This window comes from Gadus chalcogrammus, chromosome 6 (assembly GCF_026213295.1).
Source record: "Gadus chalcogrammus isolate NIFS_2021 chromosome 6, NIFS_Gcha_1.0, whole genome shotgun sequence".
NCBI classification, from domain to species: Eukaryota; Metazoa; Chordata; class Actinopteri; order Gadiformes; family Gadidae; genus Gadus; species Gadus chalcogrammus.
Window position 1 is genome coordinate 11972869 of NC_079417.1, and position 24249 is coordinate 11997117.

Here is a 24249-nt window from a genome sequence, read left to right on the forward strand (position 1 = left end):
GGGGGAGGGCGGAGAGCGTGTGACGTCACGGCCCATCCCCCGCTGCTCACACTGTACCATAATAAACATTTTGGGTAGACTCTTAGCTTTTTTTTAATGATGGTTTATTTCCAGGAAATTATACAAAAGTGGAAACATCAATATATTTTTCGACTTTTGATTAATACTTTCAACATACATTTATAAAAGATCACTCAATCGTAAGAGAAATTGTCCAATTAATTGTCTGTCGTCTAGTGAGTTCTTTTCAAAGTAACCTGTCCTAATACAGTAAAAACAGTAGGACTCTATTGCAATAACAATTATTTTTTTAAGACCTGGAAGACATACAAAAAGCCCTTTCCAACATTCATGTAATATTCCAATATAACATAATAAGTTTTAAAAACATGGGCTTATTTGGCCTGTATTTGGTCAGTACATGCTGGTGATAAAATGTACCTTATTGATAAATAGAAATAGATAGTTAAACGCAGGAAAACAGCATTAAGCAAAGGCCCTCCCTAATTAAGCATTGCCAAGTAAACATAAATGAGCTTCTTCCACCTCACAAAATCAAATTTAAGTTAACTTGAGTTGTTAGACAGAAAACAAGTATATGCAACTTCTGGAGGATAAAGGCAAAAGATGACCTTGTGATTAACAATACAGCCGAAGGTCTACATGAATTCATGGCAAAACTAGAGCCATGATTTGTATCTTACATAACACATGTATGACCAGATAAAAGTGGACCCAGAGGGATCTCAATCCATTAGGAACGGTTTGTCACGCAACTTCTAAAGCAAGTAGGCCACCTTTAATATTAGAGAGGGTTTAAAGCTACTTTAAGCATAGGTAGTCAGACCCTTTTTATATGCAAGTACATGAGTATTAAACATAAACATAAACATATCTGATCGCTTGTACCATTATCAGCTCTGCACTACAAAACATGCCTGTTCAGTGACCGTGATGACTTGTATGAGACTATAAATAATCAACATATCCATGTGAAAAATACATATATAAAAAGATTTGTGTTCATATCCCTTCCTAACCCTTTTTAGCAGACGGGACACAGGTAAATAGAATAACGGTGTTTGAATAGAATTATCATCTGTTAGCATGTTAGCATTGGCATGGTTACACTGACATAACAAACGTCTTGGCGTATGATGTCAAGACGGAGGACCATGCGCAGCAACATGATTGGTCGATGGATGGATAGTTTTAAAAACAAAGTCATCAATGGCTTTGTACAGTGGTATGTCTACAACTGAACAGTCTTCATCGCATGAAGACGTGGGTTTGTATGGGGGTGTGCGGTGGGGAGGGGACCGAGGCCGCGGCCAGTCCTTCCTCTCTTCTCCTCACTCGTCTCCCTTCATCTTCATCTGGGCCTGCATGTGAGCGATCATCTGGTGCATGCGTCTCAGCTGAAGGGCGGGAAATAACAATTGTTATTCAGCAATGCTAGACCAAAATGTATGTGTTGAAGGATAAAAATACAATTTCGGTGGTCACCAAAACATCCAAAGTTACACAGGTTAATATATGAATTCCTTTTCCAATTTCATTACGCTTTCTTGGTAGAATAGCTCCATCTAGTGGCAGATGGTGGGAACGTCCATTAACCCCAGTAAATCAATTATTATTGATAAAACGCTACAGGTTTTGTTCAGTTTAATTTACATTGAAGATGCATTACTTGAACTGAATTTAAAGGAGGAGTAAAAGGTACGCCACACTGGATAACACACACAGTCCCGTCCCCCCATGCTTTTGAATGGAGGGGATGCAGGAATGCTAACCAACAAAATAACTGGTGTAACAAGAAAATAATGATCTACATGACATTCAGCAATTCAAAACAAATGCAATTATTTTGAACCCCTGAAATAGATTTTGACCAAAACAGATTTAATCAATGAAGTCATCACACACACACACACACACACACACACACACACACACACACACACACACACACACACACACACACACACACACACACACACACACACACACACACACACACACACCTCAGCCTCCTTCTGCAAGAGGATCTGGTCCTTATCCATGACATCCTCCTCCACGTTTCTACAGAGGGGCCAAACAAAGAGGACATTTGAGATGACATTCGGGGAACAATCCTTTGCACAGATCTAGCAGTGAACCGGTGGCCCTCTCACCTGCCGCTCCTCTTCAGTCTCTCGGAGCGGAAGTTCTCGTAGTGCAGGTCCTGGGTCACCTCCTGCAGGTCCTGCATGTGAGTCCTGCAGAATGAAAATAAAAAGGGTGACGCAATTACTTTTGTGTACACTAGGGGGCAGTAGAGCCTCTACTTAATTCACATCACGTTAATGGCTCAGTTATGGTCCCCTTCGATGTAACACAATGATCACAGAGACGCTTTGACTCAGTCGTGAACCTGTTTTGGTTGTGCGTCGGGTATAGTGAGCGGACCAATCACAGCCCCTGGTGCTGCGTCGCCACCAAGCAAGGTTACAATTTTTGGGAGCCGCACGTCAGGCCCTTGCGGTGGACGAAAGGACGGTCCACAAGGACGCAAGTGGTCCGTAAACCCCCTTGCGTTGCGTCGATGTGGAACCATCATTTGACCTTAAGGACCTCCATTAACCCCCCCCACCAACTTCCACACACCCTCCCACCCAACCCCCACCCATCCATCCTCCCACCCACCAATCCATCCATCCACCCATCCACCCATCCACACACCCGCCCAATCTATCAACCATCCATCCATCAATCCAGCCCAACGAGTAGGCAGTGTCTTGGGGGGCAACGGAGAGAGAGGGCGAGGCACTCACACCAGCATGGTGCGCAGCTTGAGGAAGTCGTTGTGCTCAGGGTTCTCCACCTCCACCACGCCCCAGGGGTACAGCCGCCCGCGGATCTTCTTCCCCTTCACCTCGATCAGCTGGTTGGAGCCGATGACGGCGAAGGGAATGCTGGCCTGGGCAGAGCGACACCGACGGGAAGGGACGACACCCCAGGTGGGGAGGGAGGGAGGGGGACACAGACAGGGAGAACAAGGAATCATGGTGTTATAACAGACGGGAAGTGCAATGGAAGGAAGTAGGAGATAGGGTAAGACACTCAGGGGTAGTCATCATCACTCACATGGGTCCCTGGGGAAACTGCTGAATAATAATGGATGACGCTTTATAAACAACAAATGCTGAAGACGCTTCAGAAGTGTTGGTGACGGTACGCGGCGGGCAGGAAGTGACCTCACCTTCAGCACTCTGGTCTGCTCCTTGAACTCCTCGTCTTCATCCGAGTCTGCGTCAGGAAGCTGGTAGATCTTGATGCCGTGCTCGGCGATCTCGTCCAGGATCTAGAAGGAGGCAGCGCCGGGTCAACACCATCGTATGACATATAAACAGAAATAAAGAACCACCAGCCGCGTGTAAACAAAGTGCGTTCAACCCGACCGAGCGTGTTGCTGTAGTCCGCTTGACCGACGACATTTCACCGCAAAATAAAAGGAGTTCCCCTTAATTATTTTGCGAGTAATCTTTAGAAGATTACTCTTCTAAAGACTAAACGTATCAATGTAGATTAACTAACACCACTTATTCCGGAATACAGCTTAGAATCTGAATTCACTTTATATCGTTTTGGGGTCGGAGGAAGTTGGAAAACGAGCACACTTCAAGATACCTATTCCTCGGGAAAGGATAACGACTTGTATCGAGGCAGAACAAAACAGCCGACACTAACTTTGAGTAATTGGGAGAGACACATGGTGAAGGGCCTCACGTTTAATTAGACTGTGGCAGGGGGCTTGGAGGGAATGAGAGGGAGGGGGATGGAGGGGGGGGGGGGGGGGGGGAGAGAGGGGGCGGTCGACAACAATGTAGAGGCAGGTGTTTGTTTGTGCGTGTGACAACCGGTGAAGAAACAATGTCCAACAAAAGGAGCATTCTTGTGCGGCCAGCTCAGGCACAGATGTTGTGTATTTATTATTCCAAAATATCAAAGCCACATTTGACTTTTGCACACTATCTCCCCCTCCCCGTGGATAGCATATTTCAACCCACAATGCCGTTGTGTGTAAGGAAGCCAAGATAATATGGACGTGCTTGTTTTCCTGCCTCGGAGCTGGGGCTTTCATGTATCATATGAAAGGGCCAGACGGGTTGAGTCAGCCGGACCCAAGAGGCGAGCAGAGTTCAAGCAGGGCTGTGCTACGGACCAGACTACCGTTCCACCGCCGCTTGTTATGGCTGCTGCTGTGTTTTCTCAGTGGGCTCCCAGGGGTGTGTGTGTGTGTGTGTGTGTGTGTGTGTGTGTGTGTGTGTGTGTGTGTGTGTGTGTGTGTGTGTGTGTGTGTGTGTGTGTGTGTGTGTGTGTGTGTGTGTGTGTGTGTGTGTGTGTGTGTGTGTGTGTGTGTGTGTTATTGTTGGTAGCAGATCTAAAAACAAACAGATGTCGCGGGGCACACACACACACACAACCTGGCGGAGAACGTGACAACTACACACAACCTGCCGAACATACAACCTCCCTTTCTCTATCTTGCACGCACGCACGCACACTCATTGTGCACACACACACACTGATGCTCACACACTGACAACCTGGCGGAGAACGTGACAACTACACACAACCTGCCGAACATACAACCTCCCTTTCTCTATCTTGCACACACACACACACACACACACACACACACACACACACACACACACACACACACACACACACACACACACACACACACACACACACACACACACACACACACACACACACACACACCTCTTTGATATAGCTGGATAAACATCACTTTGCTGGAGCAAAACGAACATTTTGGGAAACATTGCAGACAATGGCAAAATAAACATATCTGACACAATGGCAGGGAAAAAAGGACACAATCAACAAATACTGTGACAAGAGCAGTGAACCAAATGGTGCAACAAATCTCATACAGATTACTTGGCGAAAAAAAGGTTTAAAAGACTGAAAAGTTAAGAAGCAACACAAACACAACAACTGTTTCCGAAACAACTTGTTTTTTGCAGACGAGGTCCAACCGTAAAACGCTAAGGGAAGACCCTATGTCACAAGCATTTCTTTGCGCAAACACAAATGCTGCAAAATGGCTATTTACCCTGAATTATTCACCAGAGTACCATGTGTTTACTGCAGCATGATGCCTATAATCATGAGCTCCAGAGAGTGATCCGATGAGAAAATCACTGGCTCCACCTAATCCATGTTGTTGCCAGCCAATCCAGTGCAAGCGATGAGGCCCCCACGCCCGACTCTAGTCGGCCTTCATGTAGCGTCGTGCTTTCATTGGCCGAGCGATGCTGGCAGCGGCAGCCATTTTCATTTTATGACTATCTTGTTGGATTGCAACCAGGACACGGCACTGTATACAGTATAGTTATTTTGGGAATCTATAAGTAATGAATCTAAATCATCAACGATCCTTTAGGTGATGGATAACAGACATCAAATCTGTCACCAGACTCACTAGTAATAATTACTCACTACTAGTAATGCTCTAGTGCCTTGCTCAAACCTGCTTGGAAAGGATTATGGACAGAGGAACTCCTACCATGAGGGACGTTAAACAGGTCTAGTTCAATTAAAGCACATTTATTATAAGCTTATTTCATGTAAGAATTCATGTCGATAAATCTAATCTTCAAGAACAAACAAAGGGCTGCACCACCTTTCCTCATTTTATTCTATGGTCAAGTTAAAATGACTGAGGTGAATCAGTACGCTTTAACAGACAATAGTCTCTTAAAGCGTATGTATGTATTTTTAGAGCTGAAACCCATTCTGGACCTTGTTGCCGTGAGTGTGTGAGTCAGATGTGACCTAAATACGGCTGAGCTCGTGCAGATATAATTACCTGGGTTAAGCCATGGGAGAAGTGGGCAATTTTGGAAAAATGACAGTCTACGTGTCAAAAGTGCCTCACCACAACGTAAGAGTGGACCAATCCGACCATTACACGAATCCAGTGGCTGATTGCAGCAACACGAGGGAATAATATTTTTCTTGTGGTTTTTCCTTTTGTTAGAAGACAAATAGACCAAAACATATTAGCACAACTGAAATAACCACAAATCGTCAACTGGACAAAAGCCACCTTTAAAAACAAAACCCAGGAAGTAAACAAGAAGAATAAAAAAATCAGAATGAACATGTGTGCGTGCGTGTGTGGTAGAGCTGAAACGCCTTTGTGTCTCTTCAGGCCTGGCATGGTTTCTGTGTCAATTAAACCACGGCTGGAGCAGGTCGACCGGGGGAACAATACTTGGAAGTGGAAAAATGTTCCAGAGCTCACGTATGAGATCAACAATGTGGAGTGAGAAGCACAAAAAAAAAATGAAATCGACACAGAATGACACAAACATTAACATTATTACGGTCAAAACCTTGGCTTTACGCACCAGAATGGCACACATCCAAGGGTGCTTTAAATTCGTCATTACACAAAATTACAAAAAACAAAATAAAGTAAGATGGCATCAGAGAAGAAATGTTCGGAGGAGGAAAATAAACCACCTCTTTCATTAAGTGTCATCTATTCCATTCCTAAAGGGGTCAACATTTGGTCAACATTCGTTTTCTCCACCTCTCCCTCGTCCTCCCTCCACCTCCCTTTCTCTCCATCCACCCCCCCCCCCCCTCTCTCCATCCCCCTGCCCCTCTCTCCTGTCCTCTTCCTGCAGTGAACCTGAGGGGCAAGCGAGTCCCAATAATACCTGAACCCAGGGAGGGCAAGGGGTATTACACTCAAGCCTCAGACACACACACACACACACACAGACACACCCAATTAAAAAGACTGGCATCAAAGGAACTCCAGGGTAAAAGTGCATGGCTACATGCATGAGCCTAATACTTCAGTGTGTGTGTGATGCAGGGCTTTGGGGATCCAGTGAGAGGATCCACAGCATAGTCTCAAACCATGGGGAATGAGACTTCTTCGCTCCCTCAGCTAAAACTCCCTTAGGCCACTCAGGGACAAAGGCAAACCGAACTGAATACACTCACACAAGATTCAAGGGTCTTGATATGCACAGCGATAGACATGTACAACCGACAAAGGACAGGGCCAGTACTTTTCATTTTTAGCAGATTAAAGTTAAACCTAGTCACTTAAGTCCACTACAGCTTTCCTATACTGGCCCCTCCCCTGACACACACACACACACACACACACACACACACACACACACACACACACACACACACACACACACACACACACACACACACACACACACACACACACACACACACACACACACACACACACACACACACACACACACGTCTGGACTCATCGGACCAGGGAACACCAGTGGAGCGCACCGAGGCAACCAATGTAGCCATGGTAACAAATAGGCATCACATTAAAAAAATAAAGGAAGAAAGAAAGGAAAGAATAGGAGCAAGTTTCAACAAATGTCGTCCTCCTGCACCTCCTCCTGTGCCCGGCTGGTAGTAGTACAGTGGAGACCACCCACTGCACTCGGCCAGAGACTGATACCACTCATGGGGTCTGGTGATGAAGGGGGGGTTTACACACAGAGGGTAGACCGGGTGCAGGTCTGGCATTTTGAGCCCTACTTCTTGCTCTGGTGATCACAGGAGCCGCGTGGTTCTGCACAGGGTGGGCTGAATATGACGCCTAAAGTTCACACTGTTATCGTCATGTACCTGAGATAGCCGGTGTGTGTGTGTGTGTGTGTGTGTGTGTGTGTGTGTGTGTGTGTGTGTGTGTGTCGACATGAGGGGAAATGTATATTTATTGTTATAAAATACGCAAAAGTGTGGTACATGCCAGGTCACAATGCCTGCCGGACAGAAGGAAAGTAAATACACCCGCGTGTTGGAGGCTGTGAGCGGAAAGGGACTGCACAGAAAATCCCCCCCCCACACACACACACACACACACACACACACACACACACACACACACACACACACACACACACACACACACACACACACACACACACACACACACACACACACACACACACACACACACGGTAACCAGAGTTCAACTGTAATTCCTGACGAGTCCTTTACTTGCCAAGGAAAGCCTGAGAGCACACAAAGTCAGACATACGCACAGAGGACATTAAGAATCAAAATATAAACCAAAACAACTCTGAATCCCTAAGCAGCAATCATTACGTGCTCTTCTGACGACCCCATCCCGTCGATTCCCCCTTCTCAAAGTAAACACAATCCACAACCATGTGATTGCGGTTTAACAAAGTATGATGACAATACTGGGCAGTTGGGGGGGGGGGGGGGGGCAGTTTGCGGACCCTTAATGGGTCCCGCCGGGGCCCTGGAGAACCGGTTCACACCGCAGGAGCCCGGCAGAGAGCACACTGCGCACAGGATGGCCCGGCGAGACAATGGGGGGGGGGTGACGAATGAATAGGCCTGTTCAGAGTGACATACAGCGTCAGTGAGGTGGGTGGGTGGGAGATCGGGCTGTCATGAGGAGATAAGAGGGAGGAGGAGGAGGAGGAGGAGGAGGAGGAGGAGGAGGAGGAGGAGGAGGAGGAGGAGGAGGAGGAGGAGGAGGAGGAGGAGGAGGAGGGGAACCTATTGTCTGTGGTTGTTTATGTTGTTCTGGTCCCATCAGGGCAGCAAGAACAGGGAAGGAGCTTGGTTCTCTGCCCACTGCCCATCACTCAAACCACAATTATTTGTTACGTGATTTGAGGCAATGAGGAAATTCTCTTCGCCGCTAACTCGAGGGTGAGGGAAGGCATGAGGCTGGACGTCATTTCCTTTTCCATGGTACGATGACACGAACTAATGCCATCCACACCCATTTTTTCATCAGTCGTGATTAAGAATGAAACCAAAACATACAGCAAGAAGAAAAAAGAGAAACCAACTTGTTGTGAAGAACTCCCACCTGCTACATGAGTCACGTTCACTCTTCCCAGCAGGGGGTCCGAAGTTGAAAAGCCCCTGCGCATTCTCCCAGCGCCCACCTCTCAGACAGAAAACAAACTCCAGTAGGACCGCTCACCACTAAAGCCCTACACAGGATATGACTCCATGGGTGCAGATAGAGAGGATCAACCAGTAGGCCCGACTTGAGGCAACTTTATGAGTTACAGACCACTGTGACCGCAGCCAGGGAAATTGGCTTCAGAGGGCATTAAAGATTGAGCAGACAAAAGGGGCCCCCAGGAGGGCACTGCGTAACGGGAAGGCCATACCAGGAAAGCAGAAAGCCAAGGGGAGACTGCTAGGATGGGGGGGTGGAGGTTTTAGACAAGTGAACCAGAGGGGAGAGCTGGCGGTAGAACCTAGGGTGGCTATGGACTGCGGGCAAGCGAGGGCCGGTTCGCTGGCTTTGTTGCGTCCGTGTGATGCTATGAGCGAGCGAGGGCCGGTTCGCTGGCTTTGTTGCGTCCGTGTGACGCTATGAGCGAGCGAGGGCCGGTTCGCTGGCTTTGTTGCGTCCGTGTGACGCTATGAGCGAGCGCACCACCACGTCTTCTCGGTGAAAGGGTCTCGAGCCCTCTTGACAGATTGCAGGAAGTCTGCATTGTTCTCTACAAGCTGTTTCCCCCTAATAATGCGAGAAGGAGCTCGGCTTGAGCATGCATGGAGGCGGGGGGGGGGGGGGGGGGGAAGAAAAGGGGCCTTAACCGAGGGACAAACGGCTCGCAAGCGGTGAGAAAGTGGTCCTGGACAAGAAACAAATACACTAATAAATATCAGGGGAACAACGCCAGGGTGATCCATCATGCTTTGGCGGGGGGGGGGGGGGGGTCCGACAGGTTGTTGGATGCCGGCGCGCTGACCTCCAGCGAGCACTGCTACACCTAAGAACCTGGTGGAGGTCCCAAGCACCACTACACCCAATCTGATCCGATCGAGCAGCAGGCGATTGTTCCTCCACTTGGGAGAGTCACTCAAGGGACAATGGCAATTCAATCATTTCAGATTGAAGAAAGTGCGCGTACTCGCATGCAGGAGGTCACAAAGTCGGCTTGGCTCCGGAGGTTGAGCGGGTTGACTTTAACTGGAAGGTTCCTGGTTGGATTCCTGGCTCATCCTAGCAGAGTGTCGAGTTGTCCCTCCCCCCCCCCCCCCCCCAGATCAATTGCTGAATACAGTGTGGGCCGAAGGGACTGGTGGCAGGAAACAGTGGGTTGTGTTCATCTAAGAGGGACCGCGGGAACTAGCGGGCAGCTTCTAGGAAGGCCACCACACAATACCGGGGCATTTTCTCAATCAATAAATCCCTTAAGGGCAAAACAATGGAGACGTTCATGTTTGATGCTGAAACCACTATTGTACTTTGGCAGAACTACTTGGGTCGTTTGTGGTACGAGCCGTTTCAAGTGCGGGTCCTCAAAAGCACGACTTGGCTGCAGGACAAGTGTTTGTGCGTACATGTTGTATGTGTCCGCGCCCCTGAGGGGCCAATGGCTCTCTACTTTTTCCCATAAGGTCACCATATCAGCCATTTTGTTCTTCCACAGGCGGACAGCAGGAAAGTAACCATTCTCCCACAGAGGAACCCGGTGAACAAAGCTGAGCTGGGTTAAGCTCCGGCCAGCCGGACAACCGTCTCCGGGGCCTGAATGAGAGGCCAGCAGGAGCCCTCCGAGCTGGCCTTAGTATATGTTACCTATGGTCCACTCCTCCTTCTCCTTAGGAACCAAGAATGCTGTAGGAGAGACTGGCTGGAGGGACTTAAGCCATTAAGTCCTCCATATACCGTCCATCAGATTGTATTGGTTTATTTAATTAGTTGTTTATAACTGCCAATTACTTTCAGGGGTGGGGGCGTGGTGACCACACCCCTTTTGCCTTGTTTGCAGGCTGTCTTTCTGTTGTAAATGCTTGATTGAGTACAATCGTTAGCTAGATGGGAACATCGCCACGCTTGATAGCATGGCTCACCACCTGCCATGCGCTTTACATTTAGTTGGATACGGTATTTCATTCATCACTCAATTCTAGACACTCCTTACTACACAGATGCATTTTCTTTTCCCAGGCTTTTTATGCCTTCATGGAGGAATGGTGAAGACGGACAGGAATTCGAACCCGAGTCGCTTCAAGGCTTATTGCCCATGTGGTTACCAACTACACTACAGGGTTGAGCCTCCAAGCTGCCCCACTCCACTGATTCATTGACCTGCCCACCAAAGAGTAACTGGTTGGGTGGTAATTCAGTCAAGTTAAATATACTTTTAAAACGGTCCATTGGTATGACTCCAATTTGTTGTCTTTCCGAGCATGAGTCAGGTTGTAACAGTCAGCCATGGTATCATTCCAGATTGAAGCTCCATAGAAACAGAATAGATGCAGGAACCACACTGATATGACTGGAACCATTGTTCCACATAATGGACGGTGGCGAAGGCTGTAGGGCCGGCGTTAAGGCCGATCCAGCAACGCCTTAGTCTTTCCCGTATGTCAGAGCGTTTCAGCCGGCTATATCCCTCCTGTGTTGTGTGAGCCTGTGGACGTGTGTGGGTGTGTGTGTTTACGTGCTGACCTCCATGCAAGCATGCGCCAGCAGGGAGCTGAGGAGCATGTATGCAGGAAGACACGGTGTTCCAACAGGATGTATGTCGCACAGAGGGCGACCGGCGGAGGCGTTTTCTTTTCTGATGTAAACCTCCGCTCATCATCCCACCTTTTCCTCCGTTGGATGCTCCCACCCCGACCCTCTGACCCATTTGGCTGGACCATCAATACGATAAAAAAAAAGTTGTGTGGGGTTTTGTCTTTGTTCTCTCACCCCTTATCTTGCACATCAGGCAGAACACGTGTCCCATTCTAACACAAACACGCGGATGTGCACCTGAACTGGAGCCGTTATTCAGGGCAGCTGGCCAGTGGCTCCTTGTTTATTATTCTCCTGTTGAAATGCAGATGGCTAAACCATATGACCAGAGCCGGGAAACAAGCAAACACATTAATGACTTCTGACCTCGCTACCTGCAGAAAATCGGGCTTACCACCCTGATTGGCCTCAACCACTTGATAAATTCACCTTTATAGCGCCGGTTTGTTTGTGTTTGTTGCAAATGTGTGTACGGGCGAGGAAGTGAGTCTGTCTGTGGATGCGTGCCTGTGTGCATGTGTGTCCCACTCACCCTCCTCTTCAGACGATCCCTCTCTTTCAGTGTGAGTGTGTCCGCCTTGGCGATGACGGGGACGATGTTGACCTTGCTGTGTATGGCCTTCATGAACTCCACATCCAGAGGCTTCAGGCTGACAGCATGTAGACGTTGGGCAAAGGACGAACACCAACAAGCGTGAGTAGGTAATAAACAGACGGGAAGGAGGTCATAATAACAGCGGAAGTTTCGACAGGTGACGATTGCCTGGGAAAAGTCTGTGCTTGTGTGTGGCTCATTATGTTTGTGTGTGCATTTGTGCGTGTGCGCTCGTGTGAATGTGTGCCTGCATACATCTGTGTGTGGGTGCCTGTGTACGTGTGTGTTGGTAATGTGTATGTGTATGCAAGTGTACAAACGTGTGGCGATATGTGTGTGCTTTTACGTGTGTGTGTCTGTATTTGTATGCACACGTTGGCGTGTGGCTCACCCGTGTCCGAAGGGAGAGATGAAGTAGAAGCAGCAGTGGACCCTGTTGTCCACGATGTGTCTCCGGTTCAGCCCGCTCTCGTCGTGAAGGTAGCGCTCAAACTGGTTGTCGATGTACTGGATGATGGTCTTGAAGCTGTGGCCGGGAGGAGACGACACAGAGAGGCAGACGGCTAGGACACCTCTTCAACCACCACGCCGTTCACATTTTTCTATGTTCACGTTTTATTTGACACTGAGTGATTTGAGGAAATTCCTCAAGCAGGCCGAGAGAGGATAAGGGGTATTGTGGGATATCCAGCTTATCTGCAACACATTTTTGACAATGCACATTAATGACTTCCTTTGGAGCTACCCAACAAGGTCAAAGTCCCTGGCTTGGTGCCCAGCGCCTCCTTTTGCCTCAACCAGCACAATTTCATTAAACCAACAAAAAATAAACAGCTGAATGAATGAATTGTTGTTAACTTCAGCTGTAGAGTAAGCATTAAATGTGGCACAAGCCGTAATAGTAATCGTTATATTTTTCCATACCACAAACTCACCAGCCTCTGTGCGTCGTCTAAGGTTGCTACAAGTCTTGTCACAAACATGACAAAAGCTGAAGGAAACTACGGTGAGGGAGGGTTTTTTAGAAACGCTCCCCTGACAGCGGCGGGGGCTGCCTCGGAACCCAGAGGTACAAAAAGAGTCGTGGCGGGACAATCAACAGGAAATAGACCCAGGAACGCGAACAACGAGAGAATGGGGAGGGAGGTTTCGGCTCCAGATGCCACACATACAAACATCACCAAACACACAAAACTAACACTCACACACACATACAGATATCACTGTGTGTACAGGCATGGAAACGAACACTTTAACAGAAATCCGTGGGAGGAGGAGTAGGGAAAAGCTGTCCAAAAAGATACTTGAGAGAGGGAGTAGTAGAGGATGGGAGGGAGGGATACAACAAAGTCCAACACACGTCCACCCACACCCAGACACCCACCAGTCCTGGCTGTTAATGGCGTCCCCGTATCCGGGCGTGTCCACCACGGTGAGGCGGAGCTTCACTCCTCTCTCCTCAATCTCCACCGTCGACGCCTCGATCTGAACCGTCCGCTCTATCTTCTCTGCGGAGGGAGAGCGGGAAGGGGAGGAGGAAGAGACGTGGGTGTGGTGGGGAGGGAGAGAGAGACGGAGGACAGGGTTGATAAACAGCAAACGCGTTGAAGCGCTCCGGGACAGACCGGTATCTCTTCTTTCATTCCTCTCTAAAACACTGGAACGTGCCATTGCTAACCAACTGTCCTCCTATCTCTCATCCAACAACCTGCTTGACCCTCACCAGTCAGGCTTCAAGAAGGCACATTCCACTGAGATGGCTCTCCACGCGGTGATTGAGTCCCTCCGTGCTGCCAGAGCCTCGTCCCTCTCATCGGTTCTCATTCTCCTCGACCTGTCTGCAGCATTTGACACGGTGAACCACCAGATCCTCCTTGCCACTCTTGCTGAACTTGGCATTGCTGAATCTGCTCTTTCCTGGTTTACATCCTACCTGACGAACCGCACCTATCAATTAACATGGAATGGCTCCTTGTCCAAACCTTGCACGCTTGAAACTGGTGTCCCTCAAGGCTCTGTACTGGGGCCTCTTCTGTTCTCCCTCTATACCAGATCTCTGGGCTCTGTAATTACATTGCACGGCTATTCCTATCAATGCTATGCTGACGACACCTAGCTTTTTCTCTCTTTCCCCATATCTGATAATGCCCTGATTGCAACACGCATATCGGAATGTCTGGCGGACGTAAGCAACTGGACAACTGCCCATCACCTGAGGCTTAACCTCAACAAAACCGAGCTCCTCCTAATCCCAGGGAAAGATGGCTCAGTGTTGGAACGAGCTCCCTGCCGTTCTCAGGACCGCAGAGTCGCTCACTATCTTCCGAAAAAGGCTCAAGACTCACCTGTTCAGAGTCCACCTCGACTCTGCATAGCCACCCTCCCCCTTCTGGCCACCATTGTACATTGTATTGTATTGTATTATAGTACTTAACTGTGTAGCAACTACAGTAGCTGTTATCATTGCTCTAACACGGGGAATTGGTTAGCCTAGCAATTGTTGTACTTGCACTTGGTTCTATGAACATCCTTACTGTACCGACAGCGATATATTGTTGCACTTCTTATGACAAATGTACTTATGTAAGTCGCTTTGGATAAAAGCGTGTGCTAAATGCCCTAAATGTAAATGTAACTTCCCGTATCCTGTGTCATGGCAGCTACACTGTAAGCTCTGTGAAACATGCGTTGCCGGTAACTAGGGATGTTAACTGATGACTGTTGGACTGCATCAACATTAACCGATCAATCTTGTTGCTTATCGGTTAAAATAATTTTTGGGGTCAGTGTGGACTGTGGAGTGTGTGTTGGTTTCACTTCACACAAAAAGATGATCAGATGAGGTGACTTATTGGAAGTTGGACGGACACCACGTCTCTAGCCTACTGTTTAGTTTCTCCTCAAGTCTTAATTATTCCCGCATGCGAGCGGCGGAGAATATGATCTCTAAATTATTATGGACAGTAGACTAAACGACTTATTACTACATTTCAGGATATTCTATGGTAACAGATAAGGTAATGATAAATCATCTTGTGTTATTGAGCTGTCAGTTAAACGCGTTATTAATGGCGTTAACGCAAACCAATTTTAACGGCGTTAAATTAACAATTGCGATTAACGCAATTGTTTTATTTAAAAAAAAAAAAACTTTTTTTTTTTTTTCTTTGGCTCAAAACATAGAAGCAGTAGCCTGGCTGCTATGTTCAAATGACATTTGTTCAAAGCAGTCGTTTAATTGCACTATAGGCTCTTTTTTTGTATCGTCCTGTTTTGATCAGTATATGCCAATGTTGTTATCAATAAAACATCATTTGCACAAAGCAAGCCGATGCACTTCACCATGTTGATAAGATAATTAAAATGAGAAGAATTATGGGACAAAAAAAATCAAGGGATATTTAGCATAGAAAAATAATCTGCGATTAATCTTGAGTTAACTATGACATTAATGCGATTAATCACGATTAAATATTTTAATCGCTTGAAAGCTCTAGTACAACCGTCACCTCCAAACTAAACAAGCGGCGTCTCTTCGGAGCTGTAATTTTCTTAAATGAGCCCCGGCAATGTTTCAAATGAGCTCCTACTGTGCCCTCTTCCGATTGGCCCCTGGTGAATCCCGCGCAGGGTCTCAACCAGGTCCGCGCCATCTCAGAAAATTGTTGGCGTTCGAGCCCGCTCTCCACACACGGTCAACTTGCAGTAAGCATGCCTCAGAGATACAGCAGAGATACGAAATAGCAGGCGGCTGCCGTGGCTCGAAATGGCTGTTATTTCAAATAGTACATTCTAATCTGATCGGTTAACCGGTATAATGAGGCTCGGTGGTCAGTTAAGAATATTTTACATTTTCGCCATCCCTACCGGTAACCTTGGTGTGAGCTACAAGAGCCAGTTGATGGAAACACACATGAGGGGATAACATGTTTAACATGTAAAAGGGGATTAACGTGGTTGTAATCCATTAAAGAAAATGCGGGGGGGGGGGGGGCATAACAGATCAAACTAGAATTTAAGTCGTGACATAAGGACAGGAGGGTCGTTTGTTCTTTCAAACTAATACAACTGGCATTCCCCGCATTCCTGCCCGTGCACAGCTCTGCTGGAGACTTAAACAGACATTTTTCTATTATTACAGTGTGTGAGTATGTCAGTGTGTGTGTTTGTGTAAAAGGGAGCTTTGACAAAGCATCATACTTCCCAGAGTAGACTACATGGCCCATCCCTTCGCTGCCCCTGGTCAGAAAAGCTATTTAGACTGTCTGATGGTGGGGGCATTTGTTTTGAAGCAAAACAAAAGTACCTGCCTGTTGTTGCGTATTTGTTATGTTAAAAAAATGGGCTGTTGCAAAGTTTCCCTGTCATCGTACACAAAAAAAATGTTCTGAACATTTGTTGTTGAATCCAATATCAAGCTAGAACTTAGATACATACAAAACTACTGTACTTATACTACTGTATATATTACAAGAAAATATTATAATATTTAGTTTAAATTGAAATTAGATTACAAAAAGTTGTTACTCCTGTGTTAAAAAGTAATCCCTTTTCAATTGTATTGCTATGACTATCCTGCTATATATTTCCCCTACCGTATAGCCCATTGTAGAGCATTACATTTGAAAGTGAATGTCAGTGTGCATGTGTGTGTGTTAGTGGGTGATTTACCTGCCGCTCCAGGGATGTAGCGCTCAGGGTAGAGGTCAGTGAGAAAAAGGCTGTTTATCAAGGTGGATTTCCCCAAGCCGGACTCCCCTGAAAGGAGAAGAAGTGGATTCAGATATATGGGTCTACCGGTATAGCATAGCTCAAACTAAATGTCTGATAAATGTTCTACTGTGAAGCAAGGGGGTCGTCTCCTACCCACAACCATGAGAGTGAATTCAAAGCCTTTCTTGACCGACTTGCGGTGGACTTGATTCGGGAGGTTGGCAAAGCCCACATAACCTGCGGTCTCCGGAAACTGGAAAACAATATAAAACAGCCTTTAGGAACACAGAGTGGTTTGGCTTGATAAAAATTATCAAGGACTTATCACTGAAATACATGACAACACCAATATCACACGGTCTCTTTGAACCCCAAACAATAATGCTATAGAAAAAATGTACTGTGGATTTGATGGATAAAAAAGTACTGGCTTTATTCTATTTGTACTGTGCAACCTATTAAAATCCATACAATATTTAATTTGCATAACATCATCCATAATATTATATCAATATACTGTAAAAAATCGAAAAAGGGCCAGAAATGACGAAGAAAGTTCAGACAATAGTTAAAAAATAATCCTAAAATCACATAAATATTTAGGGTAGGTTCCATTCCAACTTCAATATTTATGCTCCACCAAATATTTTTGAGTTTGTATATGTGTGCACATGATAAATGTGACAGATTTGAAGGAGTGATCAGGAGAGCTTCAAAGAGAGGGAGCAAAATAAAAAAACTGAATGAAGTTGATGGTAAATGATCATGAACTTTCAGTGGCCACCAATAACACTAAACAACAAAATCAGGCTGTCCACAACTCAATTTCATTAGTTGACTAAAGGCATCAATCCTGACTATAATTCGACAGGTCATAAATCTTTTCACATTTAAGGAATGGCATAAGCTCAACAAGTTTAAAACCAACACTTCGAAAGTGCAATCTTAATGATTTATCCATTGGGGACATTTGAAACATGAGTAGCAAGCCGTTTAATCACGTTCTAGTTAGGCTGCTGTTTAGTGAAGGGTGATTTGTAATTTGCAGATTGTGTAGAAATGATAGCGTCTTAAATCTGCCGCTGATATTTGGAGTGCCCTAATCTAACTAATATCAAAAATCTTTCCAAATTAAAAAAAATAAAAACGTACATACTATACAGGCTGCTATTGAGTTGTGTGGTTATCAGCTCTATGCCGCTTTGAAAATCACTTTCAGTTCTGATGTCGGGGTGTTCCTGGCGGGCTGTCATTAATATAATTGTAAAACTTGACTAACGTTGGGGGAACTCCACCAGCCAGTAAACATGGCGAACAAACCTATTTTAGTCTCAACAACAATGAAACCTGGGGACTATAACAACAATGGAAGCACCCAAGATATAAATGTGACTACTTGACCACCCCAAACCTTGGTTCTTTGACGGCCAAGAGCCCAGTGACTAATTAAATCCCTAGTTGACACTATGAGGGGTCGGTGTGTCGGGACACGTGAGACTTTTACCTCGTCCTAATCATCCTCATTATCATCAATCTCATTGCTTGGACACTATATTCTATATCTTTGTAGCTTACACACACACACACACACACACACACACACACACACACACACACACACACACACACACACACACACACACACACACACACACACACACACACACACACACACACACACACACACACACACACACACACACACACAGCCGACTCTTGCTTACCTTCCCTTTCTCTCCAGACTGAGACATGGCTGGGATTTTCTGCTCCTTGGACAAATCTGCCAACACAACACACATTAACATTAATTTAAATCATGTATTTAACCAAAATGTGAGGTGTGTTTAATAGGACCATATGCACCTGTAATTCAAACTATTCTCTTGACACAGCCAAAATTCTAACGAGATTTGTTTACCAAAAACGATAAGAACCTTCATTTTGCCAGTGTCGACCACATGACCTAAAACCATAAACGTTGAGGAGTAGCACAACATACCACCAGATTTTATGTACACAACAGTGACAAGATTACAGGGTTATAAAGTAGGCTTACTAAATGATCTCACACCCTAAATGGGGTCTTGTATAAATAAGATATGCCTAAGACATGGAGACCAAGCAGTGTGCAGAGGGTGTATTGGTGAAACTGTATCTGGATGACTGCATTCCATCTCAAATACACCTTCTCCTGACAGCTCAGGGTATGAAGCAGGACAAAGTCAGATCGGGATTCACGCTCATCACCCATAAGAAATGTTCTCGCGTTTGCACGATACTTTCCCTTAAACAACACAGTGAACCGGATCCAACCATCACTCCTTTGGCACGAGCGCGGACGTCAAGCAACCGCCCAACGCTTTGTCATGACTCATCTAAGCCCAACTTCCATGGAACACGGTCTCGGTTATATGGACATGGGGAGCTGGCAGGGAGCTCTGACTCGGTCAGGGTGGGTTGTGCTGAGCCCGGTGGAGGAACAATGATATTTACCCTACTGGTTCCTGAGGACCTTCCTATGCATGGGGGCTCGGCCGATCAAGGGGTGAGCGCGCGTGTCTCACCAGCGACCGTGAGGAATTAATGAAAACAAGAGTCTGGCACGGCCAGGGTGGACGGAGGTACATTAGTGTGTTGAGGCCGCCGGCGTGCAAAGGTTATCCCACAGGGTGTGGAGGCAAAGCACTCGGTCCTCCTGCCTTGTTGACAGGTGATGGAAGCGTTTGACATTGCCGTTGATTGTAATTGAAATAACAAACTGTCAGTGGCACAACGTGATATCCTAATGTTATTTTTTAAGGGATAGAGTGTTGGACAGAGATAAAGTATGGTAAAAATATGAAAAACACCCCCCCCACCGAAACACAAGTGTATTTTCTGGACTGGCTCTGTGGGAACCAGCAATAAGTCCTAAGGCAAATTAATTAAACTTTTCCATTATCACCATGTTAATAACAAAAGACAACACTACAGGACACCCAAGCAGGAGGCATAATACAAATACCCTCCCAAACAACAATGAACACTTAATCTGCCTGGTTTCTAAATTACAAGCATAAAAGCACCAGACCGACACATGGGCACAACGGCGCACTGGAAAGTACCTCCAAACACCGGTTACACACTCACACTCACACAACCAGACTCGCCAGACCTGGGGAGGAGATTAAATATTTCGGTCCAAAAGGCGGCAAATGCCACTTTCTAAAGCTATTTTCTTGGCCGGCGAGGCCACCAGTGATTTATGAGCTGGACTGAAGCCCTGCAGGCACAGCAGGACTGGTGCTGCCAGTCAGCCTCCTAGCGGGCCGTGTCAAGGGTCCACACACACACACACACCCTAGCCCGTGTATGCCAAGGAGCTCTTGCTCGTCTCGGGAGAATGAAAGAGTCACGTCTCACACCACGTCGATACAGTGAAGCACACAGAACAACCAGTTGTAAGGGCTGATTTTTGGCAACAGATCTGAGCACCGGGACCCTCCACCCCCCCCCCCCCCCTGCTGCTGGTCAGATACCTGTAGAGGAAGGACAAAGGGTCGCCCCGCAGTACACCGCAGAACAAGGATACAGGCGGACTAGAGGTTACGTTGGCCAGTTATTGCCGGGACGTTTTGGGACAGGAAAAGTGGAGGCAGGCCAAAAATTGTGGCAATTGTAAAATAAATACATAAGACAATTAGTGAATAGCCCTCTGCCAGTGAAACCCACACATCATTTCCATCATATCTATACAATTATTGAAAATGGCTGCCATCTTATAACAACTGTTTAATTAGTTGTTACATTCATTCTTTAATGACTTGTTAAAACATTATTAAAATCATTTTTAAATCAATTACATAGCTACTTTCGGGTCAGCATAATTAAAAGAGCATGTTTAGCTCCGTCCTATTCTAATGCACTGAGAATTTTTTTTTTTCAGTCATTTGTCCGATGACAACGTTTATTTGCCGGGCATTTCCGGCCGGAAATAAATATCTAACCCAACCTCTGACACACAGTAGTGGGATATGATGGACTTGAGACAGAAGCCTTACATGTACTAATATAAACGGGAGGATAACAGGAGGCCTGACTTTCATACAATACAGTACTGTTCAGGCCATAGGTCAGATATGGAGGTAGGCATAACGGCACAACACCAGTGGGAAAGCCTTGGTTTGTTGCTACTTTATAATGCAAGGCCTGTAACCGAGAGAAAACAAATGTCACAATAGGCGGAATGAGTGGGCCTTTCAAGCCGCAAGGAAACCAGCAGGCCTGCTAATAACACACAGGGTTTAAAGCGCAGGATGAGGCTTTTATGATGATGGGGACAGGACGGGAAGTCACAAAAACAACACATGAGAGTCAAACAGCCAATAAGAAATAGGCTTTTCACTCGACAAATAGTACCTACCTTCTTAACAAGTCGTCTACAAGATGTTTATGGCCCTAACCTACAGGTATACATTTAAAAAAGTGATGCATATAATGATAGAAGCCTAATAGACAATGATAATACTCTACTACAATACTCCTAGATTGACTTTCCAGAAGTGATAGAGCAGTGATAGATGGATGATTTAGCGCTTAGGGACCATATTTCACTTATTGTCAAATTGCTATCGATGTTATTGCTATAGATTTTCTGTAGTTCTACGGGCACAACTCTCTTTCTACATACGCCTTGAGTGGGTTGTCAAGGAAGCTTGTAGGAAAAGCATTAGTCATTATTAAGTATATATAATTAATTATAATATACTAATAATGAAGTCATTATTCTATTTTGAGGGCGGATTCATTAAGGCATAATGCAGTGTACATAACTATGAAATAGGAATATATAACCAAGAACACATTATTTCAAAACAGGTTTTCAGTTAGGTTTTTACTGTTTTCTTTAGAAAACATCAACATTCAATATTTCAGGATGTTTAATATACTTGTATAATGTCCCAGGAATCGTTGACATTATAAATAGGTCATTGATGACATTTGCTTTTGTCCTCGTTATAGTATGTTGAACCTTTTCAATGCACAGATAGAAAAAGATAGAAATAGGTCATTAAAAATATGCTCAGTCAAGAAGAAAAAGAGAAATTAATGAAGAATTTGGCACATTTCCGGCTGAACAAGATCAGACACGCACAAAAAAAAAGGTGACTGCATAGTCAAGTTACATTGAGACACACACAGTTCTGTGAAGGTTGCAATTAACTTCCCCCTGTAATATAACCTTAGCTGGATGCTCCTACCACAAGTTGTGATGTTTCAGCAGCAACTATTCAGAGGCTGAGGTAATCTGGCCTAAACTGGAGGAAGCCATTGTTCAGGGAGTAGAATAAGAGGAAGAAAGCTTCCTGGCATAAATAAAAACAAAAGGACAAGGATTTTGAGGCGAGAAAGTTCTCTCTCTTCTCTACTCTCGAGTTCAATGTGAAATGTTAAGTGTCCAACAAGCCACTGGGGACAACTAGCCCTATGTAAAACCAGAGGAGCACTGTAAAATGTAGATCAATGTGATCAATCCAGAAGATATTGACTTAAGGTCAAATCCTCAATGATCGGTGATCCTTGTGATAATTTATTTTTGCATGTTGTCTAGCTATAAATATTTGAATATATTGTCAGTGTTGCAATACAAGTGTTATTATTAACTCTGATGAAGGATTAGACTTTAGACTGCCATTTACATGCCTGGTAGTGTAGGTGTCAATGATGAACTATAAATGTATATAGTATTATGTAAGTATTAGCCCAGGGGGAATCTCAAATTGTAATTAATGTTTACTTTTCTTCATAGATAGACAACTGTCTTCCCTCTCTGCTGTGTGGGATGATCTAGACCAGAGGAAGTGCAGGGGTCAATTAAGGGTTACAAACACTGTGGTTTAGAAGGCAAGAGAATCGGGTCTAGGCATTTCCTGCCAAATTTATCACAGTTACTATTTGCCATTGCATCTGAACAAGCACCACTTCCAAGGAAGTTAATGAGCTCACTGAGCCATAAACACAAGTCAAGATGGATGATAATTCTACAATGCTGGCTCTCCGCCATGTCTTAACTAAGGCATACGCATTACACACAATGAAAGTGATTATTGTTTCCCTGTGTTATTGCGAGGTTGTCTAAACATGAAATGTATTGTGTACCAGCATGCTATAAGTTCAATGGTGGTGAATTCATCGGATGTTGAAAAGTTTCAGTAAGAATGTGCCCGTTTGTATATTTTCATAAGAACAAGTCATTGCTGCATTTATGGTGCAAATCTGCGGGTTTGGGAATGGGAACATTAGAAAGGCCCCTCTGTCGGTGGCAATTTGTCTACCACACCCAGTTTGTCCGACGCTGTCGAATTTCTATCAAACATCAACTTTAAAACACTTTAACTCTTACATTGACACCCGAATTGATCAGCTGAATATACAGATCAAATACCCCAAACTTTCTAACTTTTTATTCACGATGTGCGTGATGAAATACATGAACTACGGGCGCCGGAGAAAAACTTCGTTCCATGTCAAACTGTTGTGCTCAACAGTTGTTGTCGCGATGTCACGATGACGTATACACGTGAAGTCCCCCAACAATAGTTTTCACATTAGCCTCGTACAAAAAACACGCTACAATATGTGGCGCTTCGTTGTCTTACCTGGGCGTAACTTTTAAATATGTATACAGACGCCTTTATCTTTCGACTTCAGCCAGAGCCCAGGAAGGGATACCCGGAAGTCGTTCCAGTTATTCCAATTCCGCCCTAGTGCCCTCCCAGACAGCAAGCCGACATTGAATACATATTCATTTTCCATCTGAATCCTCATTATGGTTGAAATTGAAATTTCAATGCAAAATAAATGTTGGATCAACATTAGGCCTACCATATCGATGAAACCTGATGTTATTAATGTTGATGGCAACAACGTTGGAACAACATTATTGTTATCTTTATGATTGAATGAGCATTGATATTTGGTTTACTGGGCGATATTGCCAATGTGCTGAAAAGTCATTGATTTAGAGTTGACTGGGAAATGACCGTTGTTGAAAAGCCATCGACATAGCCTATAGTATACCTGAAAATATGATTGAAAATGCATTGATGTATAGTTGACTGGGAAATATGATTGAAAATGCATTGATATTCTAGTTGACCGGGAAATATGATTGAAAATGCATCGACATATAGTTGACCGGGAAATATGATTGAAAATGCACCGAAATATGATTGAAAATGCATCGATAGTTGACCGGGAAATATGATTGAAAATCCACCGATTTTTGGTTGACCGGGAGATCATTGGGTGGTAGACCAACGTAGGCCTACTGCACAGGACACATCTCATTACT

The 24249-nt window shown here is 45.3% G+C and overlaps 1 protein-coding gene across 1 annotated transcript; it reads right to left on the reverse strand.

Moving 5' to 3' along the window:
* Positions 1 to 69: 69 nt before the first annotated feature.
* zgc:63587 (uncharacterized protein LOC393431 homolog) lies at positions 70 to 23670 on the reverse strand. Its single transcript, XM_056591473.1, has 12 exons — positions 23555 to 23670; positions 18641 to 18696; positions 17070 to 17169; positions 16875 to 16961; positions 13588 to 13711; positions 12595 to 12729; positions 12141 to 12258; positions 3242 to 3343; positions 2814 to 2959; positions 2175 to 2258; positions 2025 to 2082; positions 70 to 1418 (listed from the first exon to the last, which is right to left on the reverse strand). The coding sequence occupies exons 2-12, from the start codon at positions 18665 to 18667 to the stop codon at positions 1353 to 1355; spliced, it is 1047 nt and encodes a 348-aa protein (XP_056447448.1). The 5' UTR covers positions 18668 to 18696; positions 23555 to 23670; the 3' UTR covers positions 70 to 1352.
* Between the last annotated feature and the right edge of the window lie 579 nt (positions 23671 to 24249).

Bases quoted from the DNA above. Each gene is read 5' to 3' on its own strand.
- zgc:63587 (XM_056591473.1), bottom strand. From the start codon at position 18,667: ATGTCTCAGTCTGGAGAGAAAGGGAAG. The intron at 3,344-12,140 runs GTGAGTGGGACA...GCCTCCTTCTAG, and splicing joins GGGATCGTCTGAAGAGGAGG to ATCCTGGACGAGATCGCCGA. The intron at 2,083-2,174 runs GTGAGAGGGCCA...GCCCCTCTGTAG, and splicing joins AGACTGAAGAGGAGCGGCAG to AAACGTGGAGGAGGATGTCA.